This window comes from Vipera ursinii, assembly GCF_947247035.1.
Source record: "Vipera ursinii genome assembly, chromosome: 6".
Taxonomy (NCBI): Eukaryota; Metazoa; Chordata; class Lepidosauria; order Squamata; family Viperidae; genus Vipera; species Vipera ursinii.
The window spans coordinates 42,954,221-42,971,006 of NC_139515.1; the positions used below are offsets into that span (position 1 = coordinate 42,954,221).

At 35.7% G+C, this 16,786-nt stretch overlaps 1 protein-coding gene across 10 annotated transcripts in view; it reads right to left on the reverse strand.

The window, feature by feature from the left end:
- GRIP1 (glutamate receptor interacting protein 1) overlaps positions 1–16,786 on the reverse strand; it is a 341,679-nt gene that overhangs the window by 68,840 nt on the left and 256,053 nt on the right. For 8 of the 10 annotated variants that reach the window (XM_083365572.1, XM_083365568.1, XM_083365571.1 and 5 more), the window contains exons 3-7: positions 7,396–7,531; positions 6,361–6,506; positions 2,663–2,746; positions 2,227–2,302; positions 1,020–1,165 (exon numbers count right to left, since the gene is read on the reverse strand). In XM_083365572.1, coding sequence (XP_083221698.1) covers positions 1,020–1,165; positions 2,227–2,302; positions 2,663–2,746; positions 6,361–6,506; positions 7,396–7,531 — 588 coding nt within the window. The remainder of the gene's footprint in view (positions 1–1,019; positions 1,166–2,226; positions 2,303–2,662; positions 2,747–6,360; positions 6,507–7,395; positions 7,532–16,786) is intronic. The other 2 variants (XM_083365574.1, XM_083365573.1) reach the window with 1 other exon arrangement.

Below are 16,786 nucleotides of genomic sequence, written 5' to 3' on the forward strand. Positions count from 1 at the left end.
TAAGAGGGGAAGTAAGTGAACTCAGTGTCCTTGGGCAAAGCTGTCTCTCCCAACTCCCAAAGCTCAACAATTTGCCAGAGACTGTTATTTTATGGTCCCATCACGGGGAGCAACTGTCAGGAGCACTCTGGGCAATCCCAAGACATCTGAAGAAGAAATCAGGGACCTGGTTCCTTCGCCAGCTTCACTTTCCACTGTGATTGTTGGCTCCACTAAAAGTGAAGCCATTTTATTCTGCCATTGCTTTACTGCAAGTTCAGAATTTTAATCTGTTTCTGGTAAGAAAATGCAATTAGTATTTCTGTAGGTCTAGTGGGAAGTTGTACAAACACACATACATCCAGTGTAAATATATAAGCATACAAAGTTCATGCTATTTTATGTAAATTACATTGGCTATTAAACTGAGAATAAGATTTTCATACTATTCTCTATTTAGACAAATCAAATTGTGTAAACTTAGAAATTCATATCACCTGTTGTAAAGTTTCTAAAAGTACTAGCAAATCACGATATTCTTAATCAAAAGGGATTTATGGGGAGGACAAATAAGATACATTGTCATTCCAGAACAATTAATATATTTTTTATAATTTTTTTTTGTTAACCTTTTGGGAAAGAAGGGTTTCTACCACAAAGATTAATTTCAAGATCAATGCTGTGTTTATAATTTCTGCCATTTCAAAACAAGCTGAAGGATTTGTCTTGACCATTTTTAATAAATTGACAAAAATATATGCAAACCCTTATTTCCATTGCATGAAAAAATTGCTTCACTTGAATTAATGAATGTTGCCATTCTGATTTCATTTATGGTATTCTTTCAACCTAGAAATAAAATAACCAGACTTCAAATTCACACCTTCATGAATCTAGAGAAATTAATGAGATTTAGCAATAAGGGAATTTCTTTTTCTAGTAGAGGAACAGAGTAATAAACATGTTTGAATAGCTTTAAAGAATGTACTATAAAATGTAATGGATGATTTCCAGAATGAAATGGCAGTATTTCAACATACCCATAACTGACACATCATATTCTATAAGCAGAGTTGCTTCTTGCCCACACTGTTTGAGAATACCCATGGCCTCATTGTGTGAAGTTCCAACAAGCCGAATTCCATCAACGCTGAGCAACCTGTCTCCAGGCTTGATAGTACCCTCTCTGAAAAAGAACAGTTGTTATTCATTTAATATAATGTTTCTTAGCAAACTCTTAGAAATATCTATATTTTCTAGTGTGCTTTCTTAACATCCAATACAACTGGCTGTTCTCTTAAAATTTACTATGGATATACATACAAAATATTTCATTTCAAAAATTTGAGCATAACATTTCCCAGTTTAATCATGTGATAGATTATCTGGAAGACAGAGGCAATGTTTCAAGCTCAAAAGAGAATCGATTTGAGTGCCTTGAGCAAAAAGCACTTAGTGACCATTGCCAGTCCCAACTGTGGTCACTAAACAAGGACTACCAGTATTGTAGAAAGCTTTTTTGTACTACACTGGCAATCTTGGAAAATTTAGATCTGCCCTTTGAATCTTATTATGTTTGCCAGCTATAAAAATAGTGTTTAGAAATTATAGTTGCCCATACTTCCCATTTAAAAATGTGCAAGTTTGAAAATCATTCTTTTATTCCCTTACAAAAGGTTTTTTTCTTATTCAACATGACAGATATTGGAATAATCTTTCTTTTCTGGGTTCATATAAAAATGCATTCAGTTCTATAGAAGAAATTACTGTTATCTTTCCATCCATAAGATATTAAGCCATTCCTAAGGTATGTTTTTTTTTAAAAAAATAAAGGACTTTTTTCAGATAGAAAAGAAATAACACCCTAGAATAAAAATAAAATTTTTGGAAAACAATTTTACAAAAAACAGAAGTTTAAACTTGTACAGTATTTTGTTCTCTGTGTCCTACTTTAAACATTGGTTAAACATTCATAATATTAAGCCCTATTCAATCAAAGAAGCCATGTTTCTTTAAAATTCACATCAAGCAGTCTTATGCAATGCTTGTTATAACACAAATAATGAAACATGTAATTTATTAAGATAGATTGTATGATTATACATGAGGGTGTCTTATGTGCTTTGTACTTCGGGGTCTTAATTTGCATCTTCCTCCAGTAATTTAGCCTTTGACCTTTTGTATTTATATCTCTTCCTATTTGTGAATGTCAATATGTATAAGTGCACTCCAGAAAATGAAATATACCTGTCAGCAGGACCTCCAGGTCTAACACATGTTATTACAACAGGACGGGATTTATTTCTGACATCATGTGCTCCACCTAGGAAAGTCAATGAAACGGACACATTCTCTTACACATGTATCAAAATCTACATCCAGATTAGTATCTCAAATATCTTTAGAATGTTTAAACATAAGTTTTGTTTTCCACTTCTGTCTTTAATATTACTTAAATATTCATGAGGGTGGGTCATAAACATAATGAACAGAATCCAGTTATATTTGTTGGGACTAATTCCATGAAAACCATACAATGATATTTGATTACAACTAAGTTTTCATACAATTATTTCAGGCATTATTTTAGCAATGGGAGGAGTGTGTATAATGGATGAAACCATACAATATGGGAGTAAATCAGGTCAAATTTTTTGGGAAACAAATTATTATGGGAACTTACCTCTAATTACAAATCCAAAAGTGTTCCCTTCTTTATGTAAAGTAACTTCCACAGTTCTAAAAATAACACCTGGACCTTGTACAGCTGAAAAATAAGATAAGCCCTCTAATTATACTGCTTGCAACAAAACTAAACTTTACAATTTAATCATAATTAATGTATCATTTATTTGAGCTGCGTTTTGTGCCCAAGGTGGGACTAGAACTCATGGTTTCCCATTTTCTAACCAGTACACCAAAAATAGCAAAATGGATGAGCTCAAAATCTTCTTTGCGAAATAGATGTTAAGATCACTAAAAGGAGCATCGAACGCTAAATTGCTTTTATTCTCAAGTAACATAAAAGCATTACACCAAAATTGATCCCGACAGGAGAACTGCAAATATAGATTTAATGGAGGCTCGGGAAGAAAAATAGGCAGTAACAGAGAATAGAAAAATCTCCCTCCTGGGTTTCATTGCATCATGAATATACTGTAGGACGTTATCCTCTTGGATAGAGAACAGAAATTATTGAAAATAATGGCAACTCATGTATCTTGCACCAGAAAAGGGTGATGTTGCAGATTGCTATGAATGAGATAAATGAGATTAAAAGGCATAAATTGTTGCTTTATGATATACAGTTCCTGCAACATCATCTGAGCATACAATCCCAAAAATATTACGTGGCTTTTCAGTTACAGTGTATATATGACAATTGTGCTAACTTTTAAATGTTTAATTTTGCCTTTGATGATTATCAAAATGAAACATTCTTAGGAGATTTCAAATCACCTCTTTTTGGGTTTTAACAATAACTAGATTTGCCCTTTATTCAATAGCAGAAATCAAACTAGGACAATGGATAGGCCTGCAGCTGGGAAAGAGTGCAAGCTCGTAACACTGATAATCAACTGGAGATAAGACACTGAGCTCAGTTACTCTCAAGGTCAAATTCTGCCAAATACAACTCCCCTAGAAAGAGAAGAGTCAGCAGGATTATTGGAGAAAACGAAAAAACGCAAAATCCCCCCCCCCGATCTTCTGAACTTTAAAATTTTCATCAGACTGAGCAAAAATAACTAAATATACCTTGGAGACATTTTTTAATAGTATAATGATAATAGCTATTACAGAACTGCTTAGAACTTTAGTATCAACAAAATGTTAAGAAAAAGACATGAGCTTTGATTTATTAAATAATACAGCAGAACTCAATATAGGTTCAAGATTCCAGTAACTTAAAAATATGATAGAATGATAGTTTAACACCAGATAGTGGGAAGAATGGCAATGGATGAATATGAGACAAGAAGTTGGACAGCAGTTTTTCTCTGATCAAGAGAAAAAAAAGTTCCTATAGATTTGACAACACAATGAATGTAGTTTGTAAATTGCCTCTACATGGTAAGCAATCTAAAGTCATTTGAAAATCCAATATCTTATTAACATTTACTTATAGTACCATTAATTCTATCTGTTGATGTCTTAGTCTAAAAGAAATCCAACGGCTCCCTAGGACACACTATCTACCATAAAAAAACACACACAAACCGCTATCTGAACGCACTCTCACACCACCACCCAGCACAGATCAACACTGTAGCCAAGACACTCATCTCCAGAACAAAACACCTAGCTGACGAACAACACCTAAAAACCGAACTACACACTCTCACTAATGTACTAACAGCCAACGGATTCCAAAGAAACATGATTACCAACTTAATCCAAAGAGAGACACCCACAAAAATCCAAGACAGAGAACAAGAAAATGGCAAAGCCCTCCTCCCATACTTAAAAGGGACCACAGACAGAATCAGCAAGATCCTCCAAAAACACAACATCAAAACAGCATTCTACACAGACAGAAAAATATCCACCATCCTAAGAAACCCCAAGGACATAATTGGCTTAGAAAACCAAGGAGTATATGAAATCCCATGCACCACCTGCCCCACCACATACATTGGACAGACCAACAGAAGAATAAGTGCACACATTGAAGAGCACAAAAACTCACTCAGAAAAGGAGAACAAACTTCATCCCTGGTCCAACACTTTGAAGCCACGGGACATGAAATTTATTTTAAAAAAACCAAAACTATCGCCAAAATTGAACATTTTAACAACAGAATAATCAGAGAAGCCATTGAGATAGAAAAACGCCCCCACAGCATAAACAAACGAGATGATACCTCTCGCCTACCAACCATTTGGAAACCCACCTTGATTGACAGACGAGTCCCAACCACCAAGAATGATAGACCCAAAGTCATGATAACACCACATGACATCACCACCACACAGCCATTCAAAAAGCAAATCCGAACCCACAATGATAACGAGGCACAACCACAAAACAGAAACCTAACTACAGCTGCAACATCAGCCACTTTAAACCCCTCCAAACCACACAATAAGCAAACTGACACCCACTATAAAAACATGGCACCACCACAAACACGAAGCCGAACAAAAGCAGCACAACTCCCCAGCTCAGGTCTAAGGCTGGCAGCTGAGACCAGCCCATCCACTCAAAACACATCCCACACACAACAGGAAATAAAGATTTGTCCCATGTTTGGGGCCTAGCAAGGTAATCTAAATAGTTAACAAACATTTAACACATATCTCCCTTGCTTCTCAGCTAACAAAGTGAGATAGAGCTTGTGGCCTAGAGGTAAAAACAACTGCCTAATGTGCAATCAGCCCAGGTTCGAATCTCAGAAGGGTATAGCTGACTGATGAAAACAAATAAGTTTGAAATGCATATCAGTCTCCCTTTAATTCTTTGTTAGCAATCTAAAAAAAATTTATGAGCTGTCACTGTTGCCTGTCGATGGCCTTCAGTTAGGCTGAAACAGGAAATAAAGATTTGTCCCATGTCAATTCTACGCGGGAAAAAACCCGAATGACCAAAGATCCATATACAAATATCCACGAAAACCTCAGAAAACATATATATATATATATATATATATATGTGTGTGTGTGTGTGTGTGTGTGTGTGTGTGTGTGTGTGTGTATGTATATGTATATGTATATGTATATATAATTTAACATTCAGACTTACAGCAGTCTTTGTCATCATCCAGGAAGAAAAAAACACAAAATAGGAACACTGGAACATCATGAGGTAAATTAAACAGTATACAGAACCCACAGAGGAAAAAAAGAGGGGGGAAAGGGGGAAAAACTCCCCCTTTATATTTACAGCAACCAATCTTAGCATAGATTGCATCATGCATAAGTCAGCACTCTCTAACTACAACTGTGTGTTCTGGCCTATTGTACACTTTACTGTTCCAGCTACTAAATTCAATATCCTAACATAGGTATCACTCATTTTGATACAGAAAAAAATACTATTCTTAAGAATAATGTCTGATTAGATAAAATCATCATAGTACTATAGAGCTCTGCCGCCTTCATCAATAGCAATCCTCTTCCCAGAGTCTCTTCTGGCAACATACAGACCACCCATTGTACTTATAAGTATTTCACAAATGGTAACCTAGATAAATGAGGGTAACAAACAAGCATTGCTAATGTGGAAATTAAAGAACAAAACAGTGAGGCTGTGAAACAGGAGAAGAGAATGAGTTGGGGAAAAAGCTATTACCATATTTGTATCATACCATCAGTTTAATATATCCATTAATTTTACTCTTGTAAAAACATTTTACACAGATTATTTTATAAATTATTACTTACAAGTAGGTGGCAGCTCATACTCCACTTCTAATACAACCCGCTCACCAACATTCTTGAGCAAACTAATGATCTCATCATGGCGAAACTTTGTCAGGTTGATTCCATTTACAGATTTGATGTAATCCCCCACATCCAGTTGGTCACTTCTGCAACACACATCTCTTCTTCAGTGAAGCTGTATTTTATTTGTCTTGTAACATTTAAATGTTTGTAGCTCAGGGTTGAAATGAGAGGTTCTTAGTGGTCTCTGAGTTTGTTTGTTACCTAGCAGGGTAATGAAACATTACCCAAACATCTGCAGGAAAACAAACTCAGAGAGAACCAAGGACCCCTCATTTACAAGTAACAATATATTATTTTAGTGCTAATTTTCAAAATAGTGATATGACATTCTATATATAGCAATATAATATTCTTTTATTTGTGTAGTATTATTACCATATACCAAAGCCTTAAAAAGCAAAAATGGGTCTTTATTTTAGGAAGCAAGTCAATTTGTTTCTCCATTGGCTATTTGATTGACAAAGTCTCTGCATGTCCAAATTTCTATAATTTGACACTTTAAATGACACAGATCTCTCAAAAATGTACTAGATAGGAGAATAATGTTTCAGAGTATCATGTGGAAATCATTCACTTAAGATCATTTTGAGAGAGCACTGATTAAACCTGAATCCTGCTTTATGTGAGACATGTTTTCTACTAACATTAGATTTAGTGAAATATAATTTAAAATACAACTGAATTGTTCACAAGTAGAAAAAATTGCCAATTTAAGAATTAGTCATGGAACAATCTATTTAAATTTTTGAATTATTTGTCACCACTTGACTGCAGAATGTATTCTGCATATCACCAAACATATTGCATCTTACAATATTTCTCAACTTTTTCAGCTATCACAGTTCTGTTTCTTCTCTAATGGCCTAATTTAGGTAAAGGCATCTATTATTTATTGTTGAGGAATTTGAAGCTATTTTGTGTCTCTCTCTGTATGTGTGTGTGTGTGTGTTCTTTGTCTTGAACAGTCTTTACCTAGCAGCAATTCCTCCTTGTCGAAGGTTAGACACTCTTGGTTTTCCATCTTTGTCTGTTCCACCAGATACTGTAAGCCCCAAAGTAGTGCCCTCTTTCTTTATCAGTTCAACTATTGTTGAGCCTTTGAATTCCTCTGTTGAAAAAAATATTACTATTAAAAAAGTTTACATTGTACACTGTAATTTCAGAAAAACTGTAACTTCCATAAAGAGAAAAGGTAGCTTGAAAAAGATTTCTGTATTAAGTTTTTTCAAATACAAATGATGAAATGGATTCTATTCCCCCAGAGTTTATTTCACAACATATTTGCTAGCCTTTAAGATATCACTTTGTTGTAAGAATTTTTTATTCCTTAAAAGATCTCTTATCTGTGTTTTAATGTCATAACGATGACTTAGTACTGAGAAATAAATCAGTAAATAGACTCCATTGTTTGCAGCTTGCAGAGGAAAAAAAGTAGGTTATTTTTAAATTTTATATACAACATAATACTACATGTGGTTAAGCCTGTTGAAATTAATGGACAAAATGCATTTAATTTAACCTAAATAAACATTATTTTAAACATACATTATTCTGAACAAATGACAGTTTGTAAATAAAATTAAAAAATATGTTGACAAAATGCTTAAATTGCTAATCTGGTAATCTTACTTTGAGAAAAACATCTAATGAACAACCCAAGGATAGGCTTTCCTATTTCAGACACATACACACCCCAAAATCACATGCCTTAGCATAATCCTGTTCTAAGTAATGAAATCCATTAAGGTTTTCTATCTTAATCTTAATTATAATGAAATAATCCAATTCAATAGGAGTTATTACTACTATAAATAGAACTGCAAAGTTGGAGAGCTGGTATCTATTGAAATACCTTTTGTGTATAGATGTCTAGCACAATGTCTCAGATTGTCTTTCTAAGAAATATTTTATTTCATCATTTATATTTGTTTTTATTTATTTTTAAAATATGTATTACATATAAAAGCTTAAAGCATATGACTAATTATAAAAACTGAATCAATAAGAATGTTAGCATTCTTATTCTGGGCATTTCTGATTTTCGGGGGCTAGCGGCCATTTTAAATATATTGATAAATTGAAAAGGGTACTCCAGAAATGCAGAAATTTTGATTACAAGATTCCTATCAATGATTATCAAGTTTTATTTTTTGCAGCCAAAATATGAGCAATTTTATTATTAAAAATCATACTTTACAGATTTATATGAAAATACACAGGATGGTCCTTGCCTAGATCTGAGTTCCATTGATTGCAATGAGAATCTCTTACCATTAAGACTGTTGATTACACACATGACAGGAGGAAAACATGCTAAAACTGCATAACCACCGTCCAAAGGAAGGATTCAGACTCCAGGACTTGCTTTCTCTTATAGTCTTTTCTGTAGTTTTCCATTTCTAGCTATGATGATGCCAAAATTATGAAACAGGTGTTACGACATTGCATCCATTGCCCTTTCATACTTCCTCTAGCAAATTTTGTGAAATCAAACAAAAGAACAACATAAAACATCCCAGATATTGAGCTTAAATGTCTTGATATTTCCTCATAAACCAGATTCATTGTAGCCACATTTTTAAATTACACTGCTTTTTAAAAAAGTTTATTAGAGCTATTTCAAGAAGCATTAGGAGGCCTGGGTTAAACCTGCATTCTTTTTCACAATTATGTAAGAGTACGTTCTACTGGAATAAGTGAAACTTACATGAATAAACATGGGCAGCATTGAGCAATGCAGAAAGATTAATCATTTGATCCATAGCTTACTATGACATTTACTTATTTTTATATGCCAAAGTAGTTCTGGCATGTAATCTTCTGGCAATGAAAGGAAGACACTCAATGATTAAAAAAAAGGTTAATCTGGCAGAAGTTATTCGATTCAAAGACTTCATGTAGAATTACCATAAGACTAAGAGACATATCTTTTCCTAACTTGTTCCTCACATGCACACTCAGACAAAAAATAAAAATAGAATTTTGTATGCTGAAAGCATTGTTTATTTTAAAATCCAGATTCACCATCCCTTTTGAAAGAACAGATATGATGTAAGGAGATCCTTTGCTCCAGAAGTGGGAATATGCCAATAAATGTATTAATGAACTAAAACTACCAGTAGCTCCAAGAAGCACAGCCAGTGGCAAGAAATGCTGGGATATGTTGTTTAACAACATCCACATCTACAGTTTCTCTGTCCTAGTCTTTAATGTCTCATTTCTCTCCTTTTTGAGAATCAACTTCAGGTATGACTTTCTCAATGGCTTGCTGAAGAGCAAGCCTCTGATCTGCACACCCCATATCTAGCATAAAACCACTTCCCAAATTTTGCTTATTCTCACAGCTTGTAAGCTTTCAATTGGAATGCTGCCAAACACCTGCTCAGGCACACTTAGCAAACTAATCCCCTTCTAGCTTTTACATTCCCTCTTGCTATCTTTCTATTTGTATAGGAAAACAGTCAGGGCAATCTTCTAGCCATCAGGCACAGATGTTCTATTCATGCACACACCAAACAAGTTGCACAGGCACTCACATGCAAATCACATCCATATTTTAACATTTCTTCAGTTATACTGCAAGTTCACATTTTGTGGACTTTTAACGTTTAAAACATTCTTTCAGTTCCACTCTTCTGCACAGCACTATCATTCTCATACAAATGTCTTTTAGTATTTCCATACTTCAGTTTTACCCTAAATAATGTAATAATTTTTATTCTGAATTTCATACATTTTGTAGTCTATTCCTTGTTTAGCTTTTTCAACCTTGCACCCAAGATATCTATTAGTATTGGTAATATATTATGGTTTGTCACACAATCAGCCAGATGTTTAGACTGGATTTGGCATTTTCATTCACCTACTGAATCTTTCCCAAGATAGGCTGATGTTGTTTGTTATTATTATTGACATTCTGTATAATTGAACTGTTTTACCATGTTATGGTCAACAATTAAACTTGATCATTATTTCATTTACCTACAGTCATGGCCGAAATTGTTGGCACCCCAGAAATTTTTCCAAAAAAGCAAGTATTTCTCAAAGAAAAGTATTGCAGGAACACATGTTTTGCTATACACAGGTTTATTCCCTTTGTGTGTATTGGAACACAACAAAAAAAGGGAGGGAAAAAAGCAAATTGGACATAATGTCAAACAAAACTCCAAAAATGGGCCGAAAAAAATTATTGGCACCCTTAACTTAATATTTAGTAGCACACCCTTTGGAAAAAATAACTGAAATCAGTCGCTTCCTATAACCATCAATAAGCTTCTTACACCTCTCACCCGGAATTTTGGACCACTCTTCCTTTGCAAACTGCTCCAGGTCTCTCTTATTGGAAGGGCGCCTTTTTCCAACAGCAATTTTAAGATCTCTCCACAGATGTTCAATGGGATTCAGATCTGGACTCATTGCTGGCCACTTCAGAACTCTCCAGCGCTTTCTTGCCATCCATTTCTGGGTGCTTTTTGACGTATGTTTGGGGTCATTGTCCTGCTGGAAGACCCAAGATCTCGGACGCAAACCCAGCTTTCTGACACTGGGCTCTACAGTGCGACCCAAAATCCTTTGGTAATCCTCAGATTTCATGAAGCCTTGCACACATTCAAGGCACCCAGTGCCAGAGGCAGCAAAACAACCCCAAAACATCATTGAACCTCCACCACATTTCACTGTAGGTACTGTGTTCTTTTCTTTGTAGGCCTCATTTTGTTTTCGGTAAACAGGAGAATGATGTGCTTTACCAAAAAGCTCTATCTTGGTCTCATCTGTCCACAAGACGTTTTCCCAGAAGGATTTTGGCTTACTCAAGTACATTTTGGCAAACTGTAATCTTGCTTTTTTATGTCTCTGTGTCAGCAGTGGGGTCCTCCTGGGTCTCCTGCCATAGCGTTTCATTTCATTTAAATGTCAACGGATAGTTCGCGCTGACACTGATGCTCCCTGAGCCTGCAGGACAGCTTGCATTCCTTTGGAACTTGTTTGGGGCTGCTTATCCACCATCCGGACTATCCTGCGTTGCAACCTTTCATCAATTTTTCTCTTCTGTCCACGACCAGGGAGATTTGCTACAGTGCCATGGGTTGCAAACTTCTTGATAATGTTGCGCACTGTGGACAAAGGCAAATCTAGATCTCTGAAGATGGACTTGTAACCTTGAGATTGTTGATATTTGTCCACAATTTTGGTTCTCAAGTCCTCAGACAGTTCTCTTCTCCTCTTTCTGTTGTCAATGCTTAGTGTGGCACACACAGACACACAATGCAAAGACTAAGTGAACTTCTCTCCTTTTTATCTGCTTTCAGGTGTGATTTTTATATTGCCCACAACAGTTACTTGCCCCAGGTGAGTTTAAAGGAGCATCACATGCTTGAAACAATCTTGTTTACCCACAATTTTGAAAGGGTGCCAATAATTTTATCCGGCCCATTTTTGGAGTTTTGTTTGACATTATGTCCAATTTGCTTTTTTTCCTCCCTTTTTTGTTGTGTTCCAATACACACAAAAGGAATAAACCTGTGTATAGTAAAACATGTGTTCCTGCAATACTTTTCTGTGAGAAATACTTGATTTTCTGGAAAAATTTCTGGAGTGCCAACAATTTCGGCCATGACTGTATACTCTTAACATTGTCATAGAACTCAGTTACTTCTGAACAGGATTTTATAAGAGCTCAAGACATGACATTACTTTACTTTACTTTATATAAATAAATAAATAAATAAATAAATAAATAAATAAATAAATAAACAAACCTTTATTGTCAAAGTACATGTGCACATTGAGATTAGCTGAGCCTCCCCCCGTGCTCTCTCCCCCCAACACACAGTGACAACAAACCCTCCATCCCACCACACCATGTGAACCAACTACACCACACACCAGCCTCCCAAGTCAATTCTGCATAAGTTCACAGAGATTATATCCCATTTAAAAGCCTAACAGCCCACAGATAAAAGCTATTTTTCAGCCTGTTGGTACGGCTGGCTATACTCCTATATCTCCTACCGGATGGTAGGAGAGTAAAGAGATACCGTCCAGGGTGTGAGTCATCCCTGGGAATCTTTCTCACTCTTCCAAGGCAACGAGCCCTGGCAATGTCATCCAGTGGTGTCAGGGGACAGACCACAATGTCTTGTGCTGTGCTCACTACCCTCTGTAATACTTTCCTGTCCGCGGCTGTCAGACCAGCATACCAAACCACAATACCATATGAGAGGATGCTCTCTATAGTAGACTGGTAAAAGAGGGTCATTAGCCGTTGTTCTACCCTGTTCTTCTGCAAGACCCTAAGAAAGTGAAGCCTCTGTTGGGTCTTTTTAGCCACCTGGGTTGTGTTAACTTTCCAGGTCAGATCTTCACAGAGATAGACTCCCAGAAATTTAAAGGATGAATCTCTCTCCACACAGTCCTCCCCGATGTTAAGTGGGGCAGGTTCCTGCTTTTTTCTCCGGAAGTCTAACACCATCTCTTTCATCTTGCCAATGTTTAGGTGCAAGTTGTTGTTACTATACCATATGGATAGTTTTTGTACCTCCGCCCTATATGCTGTCTCATCCCCACCTGTAATAAGACCCACCACAGTTGTATCATCTGTGAACTTGATGGGTCAGATGATACACAATCATAAGTGTATAAAGAGTACAGGTAGGGGCTAAGCACACACCCTGTGGCGTGCCGGTGCAAAGCATGACTGGTCTGCTATCAGAATAGAGATTTTGCTCAAGAGAATATGTTTGTATCATACTTAATTTGTAAACATGAGTTTTTATACTTCATTTAATCGTTTAATCAATTTCAAGGAAAAGCAAGGCCTTAGCACCTATAATGAATTCAAAATATAACCTCTGTAGAAAACCATCACATATGGAATCTAGCTAATTCAGTTTTTAAAGACCCTGCCTTCTAATAGCCCTTTCCCCATAATTTAATCCCACAAACTGATTATAAACAACAGCATAACACAGCTGCCAATCTCATTCACTAGAACATCTATAAAAATTATCATGTGCCAGTAATGAAAAATTGGTGGGAACATATAGTTGAAAAAGTATTAGAAAATAAGCAGATTATAATATTGTAGGATTTCCAAATGTGAACTGATAAAGTCTTGGTACATAACACAAGTGTGAATAATTGATATGCACAGCTTCCATGTGATGCATCTGGCCCATGGGCCGGCAGTTTGACACCCCTGCATTACAACATCCTAGGTTCTTGGAAAAAACTTGATGTGAATGACAGCTAACACCAGTTAAAGAACTGGCAGCTATGATTTCATGTGTTAATAATAATGAATAGTAATAATGGTAGCAAGTTAGCAAAAACAAAACAACCCCAAAATGTCATGACAGAAAGCAGATGAATAGTATCTAGCTATTGAAACAAACTGTGGTTCATCATGGAATTAATTTCTCTTCTAGTTCTGTCAATTATTGTTTGAGGCAACCACTGACAGCTGGTTTCATGGAACCATGACAACATCTTGGTTGAAGCAATAACTTTCTGTCTACCTCAGATGCATCTGTTTTCAAGCTCATTCATCTGCCTTGGAAGTTGTTCCTGGCTACGCATGCACAGTCCTATAATCAGGGTAGATGGGACCAAAGTAGAACCAAAATATTTAAAAGCTTATTTGGGAGTTAAAACTTCTTTTCTTCTGGATTCTTTTTAATATAGCATATGTAGCAATCTGTCATTTATACTACAAAACATTATAAAAGGAAGTTAGTAACAAACCAATATTGGTTAGCTCAACTGGCTAACTGGAGAAAGTTTAATGGAATTGATTAGAATTAAATAAGATATGTCTAAGTAAGATTTTATCAGTTTTCCTCCCGTTGGCACATAAAACAATATTTTTCTGAAGCATATTTATGTAAGAAAAGCATTATACATTTTCACTGATATATCTGAAGTTTAATTGTTTAGGAACAAAAATAGGTCTGAAATAAAGTTTATTTTGCCATATTTATTTGAAGAGCTTTGAAGCAGCTCAACATTGGTTTCAATTGCCAACAGTGGCATTATTATTTATACAGTTAAGGAAAAACAATGAAAAATATAAAGCTAACAAGAAAAATTGAACAAAATTAAGAAAAATCTTAAATTAAAATTTTTGCTGTCCAAATGGGATATGGGAGATTACACTGAGTGTTACTCTTCCTCACCTTACTAAGATTTAATTTCTTTAAAATTCAGTGATTTAAAACAGAGGTTCCCAGCCGCCGGGCCGTGGACTGGCACCGGGCCGCGGCATGCCAGAAACGGATCTGCGCAAATAAGCAAAGCCCCATCTCCAGCACACAAAACCACGCCCCCTCTGGTCCGCAGAAAAACCTCTCTCCATGTAACCGGTCCCTGGTGCCCAAAAGGTTGGGGGCCTCTGAAGAATATAAGAAATGATGTCATACTGTTGTTCAATCTAACTCAGTACTTTTTAAGAAAACTGTCAAAAATTCTTGCCAGTTTTAGATATGAATCTTTCCTATTGCTGCCAGGGATTACCAAGGGCCAAGTAGAATATTTTCCTTCCAAAGAATTGGCTCCACCATTAAGCTGTACCCGCTTCCTTGAATAAACATTATGTTTTGAACTAGAATCTAGCATCAAGATTAAAATGAAATTTGAGATTGGAATATTTCAAAGTAAAATATTAGTTTATATTAAAAAGGCTGTATCTAAGGATTGTTGGGGAACCTTGTAATACATTAGAGTTTTAAGTCTGGAAAGATTTGCTGCCTAAAAACATTTGCTAATTCAATGACCTCATGCCTTCTAATCTGAACTCTACATTTATAATCCAGATTCTTTATTTGGTCCCCTAGATACCCTTTACCTATAATTATGTAACTATAGAAAAAATAAAGATATATGCATTCTTTCTAGCCTTACTACACAAATAAGAATGAATCACTGAACAAAATATGTAATATCTAAACTGCTTTCTCCTAAATTTCATAATGTTAACACTGCTGTTGTTATTGCATAGGAACCTCGAAGAGCTATGAACCATAGACAATATTTGTTTCATATTTTGTATTATTTTCAAGCAACACAATCTGCGGAGAAAACAAGAAGCTTTGTGTTACTGCACTGTTATTTTTAAGGAATTTTTCTAAAATCAGTTTGAAGAATGATACACCTATTAGATGCTTTAGTTAAGTCCACTGTTTATTAATATCTCCTTTGGATCTCTTTCAGAGTAGGTTTTACAACCAAGTAAGTTGCAACATCTAAAATATAACATTACCTTTAAAGATGAACTCTTGTTTGCACCCATAATGTGTCTTCTTAATTAGAAAACTGGGAATAGATTACAGCTGACTGTGCAACAAAAAAGAAAACTTTTAAGACATAATGATTGTGCACAGCATTAACTGAAAATACAATTAAAGCTTTAATTGCTTTTTGGGAAACAGGATTTTGAATAGTCAATCCAGGAAAAATGTTTTTAAAAAGTAAATTTAGCAAAACGTGCTTTTTTAAAAAAAAGATCTCTCCACTTCCCTTCATAGATTATAAGATCTAATCTTTAAATTAAAGACAGTCTTTATTGCCTTTGTTTTGAGAAGGAATGTGATCTGCAACTGGAAGATACAATGTATCAAACATGTAATAATTATAATTTAGTAGAAAATTTTTTTCCTATAGTAGCTCTAACAGCCAATTAACTATAACTAAAAATGTTTCTCTTGATGTCTTCAAATATTTGCCAATCAAACTGTGAGAGATTGCAGGAAGATTGAGAAAGGAATGACAGGGAAAATAGGTACATGTCATCAAGAGACAGAAGGAGAGTTTTCTGACAGCTTTTCTCACAAATGGCATCTCAGCCCAGATGGCAAGAAACCTAGGAAGAAGCATTTCAAATCATCTAAAGATCTCTCTATGAATAAGGACTGGAAATGCTTACACTTTCCAAGATTTTCTGCATACCTTAGTACAGCTTTAAGATATCTTGGCTTCCGGTTCCAGATTTTAGCATGGCCAGATGCGTGAGGGAATTCTCCCCACGTCGTCTGGATTTCTTCATCAGGGGACCCCTGTAAAGGGGTCAAAAGTCACCCTGGAGGGGTGATGAGTGCGGGAGAAGAGGTCCCGATGAAGAAAAGATCGGCCACTCCCATGGCCCATTGTTTCAGCCATTTCCTGCCGAAGCCAAAATTACAACAAAGTACTTTAAAGTACTTGAAAACTGGGTGAGAATTGCCTTCTTCCTTTCCTAATTGTCTACTTTTTCCTGCTAAAAGCTCCTTGAATTTGCTTCCCCCAGCAAGGAGAGAGGGAAGGGAGCCTTTTTTCCCCCCACCCTCCTTAAGGGCGGCCTTTGATCACACCGGGAGAAAAAAGAAAACCT